At 38.6% G+C, this 12,717-nt stretch overlaps 1 protein-coding gene across 5 annotated transcripts in view; it reads left to right on the top strand.

Moving 5' to 3' along the window:
• mymx (myomixer) overlaps positions 1–12,717 on the top strand; it is a 67,300-nt gene that overhangs the window by 40,520 nt on the left and 14,063 nt on the right. For 3 of the 5 annotated variants that reach the window (XM_066696512.1, XM_066696514.1, XM_066696510.1), the window contains exons 16-24: positions 111–367; positions 2,586–2,727; positions 4,811–4,999; positions 7,411–7,563; positions 8,396–8,613; positions 9,029–9,212; positions 9,567–9,725; positions 10,388–10,729; positions 12,076–12,195. In XM_066696512.1, the coding sequence (XP_066552609.1) occupies positions 111–367; positions 2,586–2,727; positions 4,811–4,999; positions 7,411–7,563; positions 8,396–8,613; positions 9,029–9,212; positions 9,567–9,725; positions 10,388–10,729; positions 12,076–12,195 (1,764 nt within the window). The remainder of the gene's footprint in view (positions 1–110; positions 368–2,585; positions 2,728–4,810; positions 5,000–7,410; positions 7,564–8,395; positions 8,614–9,028; positions 9,213–9,566; positions 9,726–10,387; positions 10,730–12,075; positions 12,196–12,717) is intronic. The other 2 variants (XM_066696515.1, XM_066696513.1) reach the window with 1 other exon arrangement.

Below are 12,717 nucleotides of genomic sequence, written 5' to 3'. Positions count from 1 at the left end.
TTGGAAAATGTGCACAAATGGGATTAGCATTTGCTGTGAATGCATTAGTTATGTGTTGCTCACAAAAGATGTCTCTTAACTGAAACTCTCTGCTTTAATGGTGTGACCAGGTGATGAAAGTCTTGAAGGACCTCGATGACTTGAAGGCCTGGTTACAGACAGTGGAGTCCTCTATCCGCCAGTCCGCACTTGATAGAGACCCAGAGTCAGTGACAGCAGCCGAGAGGGAGAGCAGTCTGCTGGAGAGGGAGGTGGCCTCTAGGGGCCTGGCTCTAAGGGCACTCAGACAGGAGGTGGACAAACTGAGGAACCAGAGGCACTACCAAGCTGAGCAGCTACCAAGCAGAATGGAAGAGGTGGAGGAGAAGTAAGTGTCAGACAGCACACTGCTGGAGCCACAAGGGGGCAAAAAGATGTCAAAAGTTACAAATTAGTTCAAAAGACTCCCAGCAAAGTTTTCGCAGAACTGAAAGAATGAGAACCTAATTACTGGCGGTATCACAATAAAGTACAATACAAAGCCACTAAAGATGGCATAGAGAAAGTGGGGGTTTCCTGTGATTTCAAGTGAGGGTCCTTTGATGATGTACTCTCTCCCCCTGAAGGCTGGCGAGGGTCCCCCACTATCAGGGAATTTTCTGATCTTCTTGCTGCTGTATCATATAATTATACTGCCTAGAGGAGAGACAACCATTAGGCATAAGCTTTAAGCTGTGGACCCCTAGAAATTTATTGCTGATTACACTATGTAACACAATTTTTGTTCCTGGGTAGTAAGTGTTATTTCCTAATTGCTTATTCCTCAAAAGTATAGAAAATGTCTATTATTCCCCACAAACTTTGCTTTTGTTACCAGGACAGTGATATTTTGAAATGTACCTATTTCAAATGAGAAAACGGGCAAATTTATACTTGAGTATAAATACATGTTAATTTGGATTCATATGTATTTTTTTCTGACTTTATGTGAACGAAAAGACACACATTGGCCCGTTTTCTCATTGTAGATTATTATTCTAGATCAGGGGTTCCCAAAGTGCAGCCCGGGGGCCAAATGTGGCCCTCGAGGACATTTGGTGCGGCCCGCCAAAGCCAACCTTCAGCCACCCCTTTTCTGAAGCTTTTCTTTATTTTTACATTTTATGACAATTTTCTGTTACAAATTGCACATGTAATTTGGGGGAAAATAATAAAACAACAATTAAAGTTAATAAATGGTCCCTAACAGAATTGTATAGGAAATAAAATCAGTGGTTCATTTTCTATTGCGGCCCCCCAATCCCATGCAACCTTGGGAAATTGGCCCTCCATCACCAGACATTGGGAACCCCTGTTCTAGATTATGTAGTGAATTTATTTATTATTTAAATGCTTTTGAGGAGTGATGTTTCCCTTTACAGAAGAGTCAGTCCTGACATTTTGTGTATAAATGGTTCAGCCATTTCTCCAGTGCTGGGCTGTCCCATGCTTTGCTTTATCTGTATTTCTGTGAAATAATCCCCAGGAATGAAAGCCTGTTTTACTGGTGTGAGTTTGGGAGAAATCCAAAAAAGGATAAAAAGACTTAATAATTTCTACCATATTCAATTAAAATAATAAATTGTCAATATTGGCATGACATTTTTAATGTTCCAATAAACAATTTTCTGAATACAGGTACTGTACTGTATGGCTTTGGGTTGGTTGACCAATATCTTGGTAATCTCCAGTTCTGAAAGCGAAGCCTTTTCCATATTACAATAATTTACCAAATGCTTTTCAGTTCCATGATTGAAATTACCATAATGGTCTAAAATGACCTTTATCCCTCCCACATATATATTTAATATTCAATGGATTCAGTGTTTCCCATTTTATGTATTTGGGAATGCAGACTTGGGTTTGGTGAGAGAAATTTCCTCTTCACAAGGGGCAGCTGCACAGGATTCCTTGTAAAACTATATGATGTGGGCAGCTTTATTAGACGGACCTATGTCTATAAACACAAGACTGACTCTGTTAAAGACAGCAAACCAACCAAAAAAAATAAAGACATGGAAAAGGATTCATTTTTATGTTTCCAGGATGGAATTTTCGGTCTGTCTTGAAATGTCTTCAGAGAATCAGCCTATACAGGTATAGCTTTCCCTGGTAAATTACAGAAACACGGAAACTGCCAGTAACTTCAGAGGTCTGTATTTGCAAAGACACATCCTCTAGCCTGGGTACATCTTAACAACCGATAACTGTTTATAGACTTTCTGATATAGTCATCAAGCTATAAATAAAACAGCCACCAGAATGTCAGTGAATTTCTGGCTGTTACTATTCATTGCACCATCTACTACCATCTAACGGTTTTGCATCTTTTTAACAGCTCAATGAACAAGGGGATTGAACCAATACTTGTTAAACGTTGCTAAAATTAAATCAGTAATTTAAAAACTAATGTTTAATTTTGGCATTTATTATTTTAGAAATAAAGTTTTTTTTTTTTTAAGAATAGGATTTTCTTTTTTTAACTCCATTATTTATATAATACAAAAGTAGAAAAGTGAATGTCTTACTGAAAGTCATAGGCATGACAAAATCTTGGTTATTTGTAGGTATCGCTGTGTCCAGCATGCCCTGAAGCAGCAGGCCTCCGAGTTGCAGGACACCCGCATGCTGACCGAATTCCTGGAGAGAGTTGAGATGGAAGAGAGCCAAGAACCCAGGATATTGGGCTATGTGAGCTGTGTGGAACAGGTGTGCAGCTTGTTACTTTGTCTGCTCTGGAGATTTCAGAATCGGGGGTGTCAGACAGTTTAATGTTTTCTCAGGTTATTCTATAAGTAGAAACATATTCTGCAGAGTGAGTTTTTTATATTCAGCTCATTCTATGAACCAGAACCAGAGATTGGAAAATATGCCATGATGTCACGGGGTGCTAACTTTGGAGCTGCTTTGCTGGAAGACAATGGGTGAAATCAGAAAAGTTACCAAAATCATAAAAAATTTACATTTTATGCACGTTCGATTGCCCCATCACCCTATTTTTCCAAAAGAACCATTGGTTTGTAGTCATACACATTTGTTTCACCACCCAGAACTGTCGCTATTATTTTACATGATTATTGTATTCAGGGGACTGCGCATGCATGTTCTCCAAAAAGCGTCTGCAGTTCACACTCCGCTACTTTTCTGATTTCCCCTAATGACTTACAGCAAAGCAGCTTCAGAGTTAGCATGTCATGGCATATTTTCCGATCTCTGATTTCTGGTTCATAGAATGAGATGGACATGAAAAACTCACTCCACGGAATATGTTTCTACTTTTTCGGTGCAGTTCTCCTTTAATTTAATGTCTTTATGTCTTCTTAATCGCGTAAGGCAAGGGTTCCTAACCCTGATCCTGGAGGACCCCCTATCCTGCTGGTTTTTGTTCCAAATGAGGTCTTAATTACTTAATTGAACCTTAATTGAAGGAACAATCTGCTTAGATTTTACTTTTTAAATTGTTGGTTCTTTAATAAGTTGGACTTGGACTTTTCCACATTTAATTGTGTTACAATATGAAATCAGAATGGATTTAATCAGGAGTTTTTGCTACTGATCAATACAATATCTGTGCAATTAAGGTGTATCACATGATTTCAGGTTAAATACACCTGTCTCTGGGAGGTCCCACCATTCCTAACAAAAATACATCATGAAGACAAAGGAACATTCAAATAAAATCCGGAATAAGGTTCTTCAGAAGCACCAATCAGGGGTCGGATATAAGAACATGGGAGAAGATTAAGATTAATCTTCCAGCAGGACAATGACCCCAAACATACAGCCAAAGCCACACCTGGAGTGCTTAAAAACAAAAAGTTCAATGTCCTGGAGTGGCCCAGTCAAAGCCTGGACCTCAACCCAATTTAGAATATGTGGAAAGAGTTAAAAATTGCTGTTCACCAAAGGTCCCCATCCAACTTGGTGGAGCAAAGACGAATGGGCAAAAATTGCTGTGTCCAGATGTGCAAAGCTGGTAGAGACTTTTCCACATAGACTCATGGCCAAAGGTGCCTCTACCAAAATATTGACTGAAGGGGTGATTACTTATGCATTCAAGTATTTTCTGTTTTGTATTTGTAATTAATTTAGAACAATTTGCAGATTATATTTTCAACTTTGACATTATGGATATTTTCTGTGTTGATCAGTGGCAAAAACTCCTGATTAAATCCATTCTTATTTCATGTTGTAACACAATGAAATGTGGAAAAGTCCAAGGGGGGTGAATACTTTTGTAAACCACTGTATACTTAACTTTAAAACCCCTACTGTTTAAAATAATTAAAAGGCTCTGATTTAGGAAATTATCAGTTCAATTAAGGGTTCAATTAAGAAATTGAGAGCTCAGTTGGAACAACAACCAACAGGGTAGGGGGTACTTCAGGACTTGGGTTGGGGACCACTAGCATAGGGTGTGATTATAGGCAAAAATAGAAATTAGACAGTTGACTGAAATTTTAATGCACACTTACAAGAAAGGCTTTTTCATAATCATCATCATCATCACCATTATTATGATTTGTATTATTATTATTATTATTATTATTATTATTATTATTATTGATATTTCACAAAACATTGCACTGCAGCCTGTTTATTGTTTGTTGTTGGTTCTTCAAGATAAATCATGTTACTGAACTTAAAACAGAAAACCAAACTGCGTATTAGAATTAGAAATAACAACCAAGTTAAGTATGCTGTAAAAAGGGAATGCAAATAAAGGTGTTATTGGAAAAACACAATTCTGTTAACTATGTAAACAAAGAGTGACAAAAGCGCCCTTTCTCAGGCCCTCCCCAGCAAACTGGACTCTGAGTCATCACTGCTGGGGCTGTCCGACCGAGGGGACCAGCTGATTGAGAGCATAGCTGACCCTGTTGAGGAGCTGCGAGAGGCGGTAGAGATGCTCAACGACACAGTCAGAGAGAGAGGCAGGTCTCTCACCCAGGACCAGGGTATCCAGGAGCTTCTGAGCCGGGTAGGAGCCTGTGGGGTAAAGGGGCGTCTTGCATACTTGTACACAGGAGGCTTTCCTGAGTGGCACATCTGGTCAAAGTCTGGGATTGTGTATGGCAGGGGTCTTAAACGAGGCTATGCTTGAGAAATGTTTAATTAATCTGGTTAATCCACTAAAATGACCAATGACGTTGCTCTGTATTAACTGCATGAGTTAAATATTTCTCTATAGGCTGCAAATTATGTTGCAAATGTATCTGGAATGAAAAATGGTTTTAAATTAGTTTAAATCTTAGCTCCACCCATTTCCAAAGAACATTAGACAAGAATTGAGAAGGTAAACCTTGTTTTTTTTTTATTCCTAGTACCTAAATAACTCATGTTTTCTACAGAAGGAACTGAGAGTCAGCTATAACTATATGGCTGGTCCTGAACTCACTTCAGTCTAAAGTCCATTTGTGACCTCTGCTCTTAGATTCATTTATAGAGCTTCATGCTGCCTTGGTTGACTTTATCTGTCCTATTTAGGTTATTAAATACCTGAATGAATTCCCTGAATTTGTGATAGTGTCATGCCCCATAAGAAGAGGGGAAGGCTGGCAAAGTCTCAGGCATCCCTAAGAAAAAGCCAAGGAGAGAGAGACTGCATAAAAAACAGCTCCCAAACTGATAAATTAACTCAGGGGAACACACTGGGCCATATGCATATATTACATGTTTGTTCAGAAATGCATGTAATTTGGGATTATCTTTTTTTTATCACAGGGGAATATTAGTACTAACAAATGCCTCTGTCAGAACTAAAATAACATCTTGTCAGCGTTCATAACTTTTTCCCTTATGTTTTTACTGGAGGAGATTGTTTAATAGATGTCAAGCTCAGCCTTTCACTTTCTGTATTTGTTTTTCTTCTGGTGATTTATTTTTAGTTTTATTGTTGACTTTCGAGTGTGTGGTCTAAAGAAAAATAAATTATGCAAAATAAATTATACCCATTGCTGTGCAGAACACCAGGTGTATATTGTTTTTTTTTTGCATTAGCTCAATTAAATGCTATTAGACTGCAATGTTTTTGACTTCATGTTTAGGTCTCAAATCAATTTATTCAATACTAATTGTAATTAGTTTTATTTTTATAATTAGTCGAAGCATTTGTTGATTTTTCAATAGTGAATTAAATTCCTATAACTGGGGAGGCTGCAGGACACCCATCTTTTTTTATTTTAAAGATGATCTGAAATGTCAGTGGCCCAGTTTTTTCTGTTATCTATAATAATAATAATAATAATAATAATATTTGGATGATGTTTTTATAATAAACCATGTGAAAGTAACTTAGTACGTCTGACCAACTGTAATCTAAAGTAATGTGTTAAAGTATAAATTATTTATTTGAAATCCCAAAACCGTCAACTCATCAGTTGCCACAGTAATAGCACCACAATATCCTAAAAAGAGAAGATTAGACTGTGATGTACATGAAGCAAATAAATCCTCAAAGGAGAGGCAATGACTGCCAGCATGTAATTTGTATTCTTGACTGTGCCACATATTCCTAAAAAATTTTATATATATAATTCAAATATAGTTCAATTAGTGATGCATGAAATGATGATTGATCTTTCTGATTACTCTTTTAGTTAATGTTTAATTCATTGATTAAATTATTCATACCAAAACAAACATTACAAATTATATAATTATATTGTAATTTCCCTACTGTTGCACCTCACTATACAATGTCTTATGTATAATTAAAGAGTCCTTGTTTTTTTAAGCTTTCCTCTAGAAAACACACACATGCCAAATAATGGCTAATACTGTAGTTATTACACATAACCTTTAGTTAATTCGATACAGATATCCAAATTTGGAGTTTATGAATTACTTGTAGAGGCTGAATTTGGCATTTGCTTGGATGTATTTATTATTGTATCAATCATGTTTAATTTTTTTTTTACATTACTTTTTGAGAGATTATAGTGGGAGGTTGTGTGTTGATTAAAGTGTTCAATGAAGGATGAACTCATGGCTGCCAAATGGAATGCAACTATCTGGATTATTATTGTATGTGTCTTTTATGTGAACAAAGATATTATAGCAAACTTTTTTGAATGATGAATCTTTACTACCCAAGATGTTAAGGAGAAAATATGCAATTGTCTCAGAGCTAGTTCCCACACAACAGGGACTTCCAACCCTAAGCAAAGCATTTCACTATCCCCCCACAGTCCTCCACTTAGCAAGTGATTGGCTTAACTGATCAATAACTAACCAATCATGCATCCATAATCAATAACCGCTTCTTTCAGTAGAGGAATTTATATCAGCTTCAAGACATATTTGCTAGATATGACCAAGAAACATATACAGACAATGACTAACAAGTTCTGTTACCAAAACTGAAATACTCCTCTTCCCCCCCACTCTCAGCACTCAGCCCTCACTGTCCGGATTAATGAAAGACTGTCGAGGAGCAGGGAGCTGAATGCTGATATCCAGCAAATGGAGACTGAGATGGCCGTAAAGTGTGAGCCTGACAAGTGTGGACTATACAGCTTGGAAGACCAACAAGATGATCTGGAAGTAAGAGTGCTCACTGAATAACTCCCACCACCTGCAGCACGTGAACCTGTCTTTATTATTCATTTGAGGCAGACTATATACCTCCATAATGACTTGGATGCTTTGAGAAAATGGGTGAAACTGATTTGATCAGGACAGAACATACACCTAAGCTGTTAATGGGAAGATAACTAATTTGAACAAGACTGCTACAGAATAGATTTTTGCAGCATCCTCCTATTAAAATTGAGTCAAGTGGGACCTAAATTTTGTACCTAAAGTTTTAGCATTCACTAAGATGGAGCAAATCTTGTTCAGGACTTTTTATTTTATGATGTAAACTGCAACATATGATCCCACACACATTTTTGAATAATGTTATTATTCACAAAGGATTTAATTGTGTGTGTTTGAGAAAGGGGGGGTTACTGTATGACTCATATTTGGGCCAACATTATGTTTATCACATGCACGCACAGCTGTCTGGATATGATACCATTAAAGAACAGAAATGACCTAATCTTTCATACAGAAATAGTAACACAGTCATTGAGCAACTATCCAATGTTATATCTGAGGGGTACTTGAGAAGCATTGTAAAGCCTTCTCCCATCGAGCATTTAATGCTATTAATTATTGTTCTCTTCAAAAACTGTCAAGAGGCAAACAATAGAAGGCCTGGAAATATTTAAAGCAGCTGGTTCCTTTTAAAAGGTATCAGTTAAGTCAGGGCCATGAATACTCAGTGGGACATTATTAACAGAGAAAGCCTTCAACATTAGCAAACATTTCAGGTAGGAGGAAAGGTCTCTTCCTTCTAAAGACAAAATGTTTTTCCAATTTGGTTCCATAGATTGACTACGATGTGATCAAAGAGGATGTCGATGAGATGGAGAAGCTGGCTGCCCGATTGGAGGACCTATGCCCAGAAAGAATGCATATTCTGGCAGAAGATGTCCAGGCGACACAGCAAGCCTGGGAAGAGCTGGGCAAGAGTATTGCAGAAAACCGCGGCAGGCTCCGACAGTTCCTGCAGCTGCAAGATTTTTTCAGAAATTACCTGGCAATGATGTAAGTGACAGCCCATGAGCTTGATATTCTGTAATGGAGTCAAGACTCAATTATGATCCCATCCTGAAATAAATCTTTGCAGATAACAGCAGACCATATGGTAGCCAGAGTGGCATAGGCTTTCAGTAATTTGTTTGTAAAAAGTCAAGAAAAACTCCTGTTTGTTCAAGGCTGGGTTTATTTTGTACAGTTTAAATTGTACAGTATGGGATGGGTGGAAATGGAAATGGTTATCTTGCTTGATAATAATATAAAGTCAGGGCAGGTTGTTGCATCAGAGATTTACTGCTCTCCAATAAATACTGCTTTCGAAAGATGTAACCCAGGATAAACCTCTCAGTCTATGTACATAAGAGTGTTCTCACAGCCTCTCTTTCCCCTTTCACATCACCCAACCCCCACTCCACCCTCACAGTTCATGGACGGAGGACACCCGTGCCTGCATTTTCTCTGAGACCCCAGTGCATTCTGGGAAGGGGAGTCAGGTGCCAATGACAGCAGAACTGGATGTGAAGATTGAGCAGAAGTTTGCAGAGTTTGATGAGCTAGCTGAAGCTGGACAGAAGCTAATAGATGAGGAGCATCCTTTGACTGAAATGGCAAGTTCTAATTTTGCACTAAGTGTACAAGAATAATATATAAAACATACATATTATTATTATTACTGATACAAAACTAAACAAATATATAATAATTGTAATGATAATCATAATCGTCATCATTAGCAATATAAAAATATGTTGTAGGAATGACATACATCGCATTTTATTAATATAGTTTCCAATACCACAGTAAGTGGTAAATATATGTATTGGATTTCAAAAATAGTAGGGTTCAAGGCTCTGTCATTAGCTTCTTTCGTGTAAAGTGCATGTGAATTACCTGTTTTCTGATACTGTTAGCATATTGTGTTTAGAATTTTGCCTTTCTGAAGTTCTGGTCTTCCCATGCAGATCAAGGAGAGGACAGAGGAGTTGAGGAGCATGCTGGGATGGATTTTGGTCCGCTGGAGGGCACAAAAACACCAGAGGAATCGTGGGAAAAGGAAAGCAGAGCCAAAAAGTGATGTCATTTACTCAGAAGCTACAGTCTGCACACCACATCTGCATCAGGTAGATTTATAGTGCCCACCAACCATAAAAATGATCAAACATAAAATGATGGTGTCTTTGAAAGCATGACATTCAATTTTTATATGTAATTCCACAAATTGAAGCACATTTCATATTGTTCCTAATGATTCCAGAAGCCCACTTCAGAGATATTGTGTTAACATGATATTGGTCTTCAGCAGGTTAAGGTTGGGGAAGGGAGGAGAAGTTATGTCCCAGACACTTTTATGGTTTTAGTATGTTGTAGGTGGTTGTGTGTTGGTTTCAATTCCTTTTGTAAAGTTGCAATTCCAATTCAATTCAATCTAGACAATTACATTTTCAGATTTTAATTGAAATTGACCCCAACTTCAATCTTATAGGTAATGGGTTATGACAGTGTAAATTTAACTTTGGTCCTGGAGCTCTTTCCCTAATTGACAGTTTTACAGTCACATAACCAGGAACCGTTGCGTAAAGATGTCCTGTACACTCTGGAGTTTCAGCTGCTCCAGCAAACCCCCAGCTCTGACCCTCAAAATGATGACTACCCTCTAACTGGGGCAAACACATTAAAGCAAAGCGAGTGGCCATTGCTCAATTTTGGATGAGAGGCAGAACCTCACCATGGGAGCCATCATTCTGTCACTGCAGTTACATGTTTTTCACTTTTGTTGGCACAGAAATCCCCCCTCCCAGAGACACCGCCAACATTAAAGCAAACATCTGAGCGAGGACAGGCCCAGCCTGAGCCACCGAGCCCAGCCCAGTGCAGTGAGGAGCTGTCTGAAGCTGGCTACGAGGTGATGGCGCAGATCAGTCAGAAGAGGAGTGACCTGAGCTCTCCCGGAGGAGCTCTACAGGGTCTGCTGGCTGTGGAGTCCCCAGAATCACCCTTCCTGGTCCTGAAGGAGCCCAGTGCCCCATCGCTGGGTGGCACTGTCAATCTGATCCTCAGTTTTGGTAAAATGGGAGACAGTCAACTGCAACTTCAAGACCCAGTGGAGGAAGAGCCAGTTCACCGGGTGAGTTTAGGGAATTAACATAAGTGTGCACACGCATACACACACACACAGGCTGATGAAAGTCAGGGAGTTCATTTGTAAGTTCTCAGCAGATTTCCCATTGCTTTTTCCCATTTTTCATCCACTTGTTTAACCTCAGGAGGGTTTTAGAAATCAATGCTTGAGCTCTTGTCTGCACATTCAGATTTCTGTATGTCACTTAGTTGTTCTGTGGTGTCATTATTTCATAATAGAATCCCTCAGCGATGTACCCTTCAGATTCAGAGCAACACCAAAATAATAATAATTAAAGGTGATTTAATTATTTTACATGATTATTTTAATCGGGGGGATTGCCGGCTACAGCTGGCTACAGCGGAGTTGTGAACTTCGCATGCGAGGGGATTCCCATTTTGGAGAAGTTTGTAGCCTACACGGCAGTGCCTGGAATAAAATAATCATGTGAAATAACAGCGGCAGTTCTAGGTGGTGAAATAAACTTTTTATGACTACAAAGTGATGGGTCTTTCGGAATAATAGTGTGATGGGGCAATCGAACGTGCATAAAATGTTATTTTTGTATGATTTTCATGACTTTTCTGATTTTCTCCATTGACTCCCAGCAAAGCAGCTCCACAGTTAGCACCCCCGTGACGTCATGGCATATTTTTCGATCTCTGATTTCTGGTACATAGAATGAGCTGAATATGAAAAACTCACTCCACAGTATATGTTTCTACATAGAATAACCTGATAAAATATGGATTGTCATTGGAGTTCCCCTTTGAATATGTAAAAATTACATTTTGTACAATGAGTGCTGGAAATTTGATATGGGACAAAACTGACTCTCCACCACAGAATGTAGACTCACTAACCGTGACATATCAAAATCAGGACATGGGATCCTGCCTCCTCCACACACACATACACTTTTCAGTGTAAAAACACAAAGTTACATGGTTATTTAAAGACTAAGGTTAATCTACGCTATTATATAGGTAGTAGCTGAAGCTTATGCATTAGCAGGAGCAGTCAGGTTAAAATAATTGGACATTTCTGCTTCATCAGTATAATCTGCATAAAAACCTGCAAGGTTTCCATCCTTGAAGATACTTGGTATCATATCTTCATCTGAACATGAAAATATCACATTAGGGCTATATTAACACATTTTAACTATTATTTCTTCACAGAGGCAAAGGTACTTACATGGAATCCAGGAGCTATCATGTGTGCGTGTTATTTTAAATTGATATCCTTGTTGTTGTTTTTACTTTGGTTGTAAAACTCGTGGATTGTATCCCCTTTTTCCTTTTGCCTTCACCCTTTTCCTATTATTACTGTCTTTTCTCCCTCTCCCTCAGCCATCTGAGTCTCAGTCCTCTGCCTGTAAAAACTTTTGGAAGCGCTGCCAGGGACTTTTGGAAAATACTTTTGGTAGTTTAAAGAGAAAGAAAAAGCTTTGTCGGCAAAGCGCTGAAGAGGTAAATGGCGTGTGCAGCTGCATGTTGTCTTTGTGAAATGCATGTGGTGCTGTGTGGCATAGCAAGTCTTGAAGTCAAAGTCTTACTAACATGCACCACAGAGTCGGTGTAGCTCAGAAGCCACCCTGCTCGTTTCGATGCAGGGACACATCTAGCTGCTGTGCTGGTAGCATTGTGAAACAAGTCAGCTGTCAGTGTCAGTCTAAGGTACCTGTGTTTTAATGAATGCAGTCTCCTTTACTCATTTTAAAACCATACTAATATAAAGTACAAAACCAGAAATGAAGAAGGCTTTAGATGGAGGCGACTTAGTCAACTGGTCATTCCACTTCGAATCCAGGCTGAAGGGAAGTCTATAGCCCGAACAGCACTGGTATTAAAGAGGCCATTGTTGAAGACGACTGTGACTTGGATTGTTCGATTGAGATATTTAAGCTTTTGTAGTAGTGTCTTTTAATCTTCTGCATCTCTGAGATAATGATGCTGAGAGGTGCAATAAGGAGGAGGAACAACTCAGGAGCC

The sequence above is a fragment of the Amia ocellicauda genome, chromosome 23, assembly GCF_036373705.1.
Source record: "Amia ocellicauda isolate fAmiCal2 chromosome 23, fAmiCal2.hap1, whole genome shotgun sequence".
Lineage (NCBI taxonomy): Eukaryota > Metazoa > Chordata > Actinopteri > Amiiformes > Amiidae > Amia > Amia ocellicauda.
Note: the sequence above shows the minus strand (reverse complement) of the source record. Positions and strands in the feature narration are given on the sequence as shown.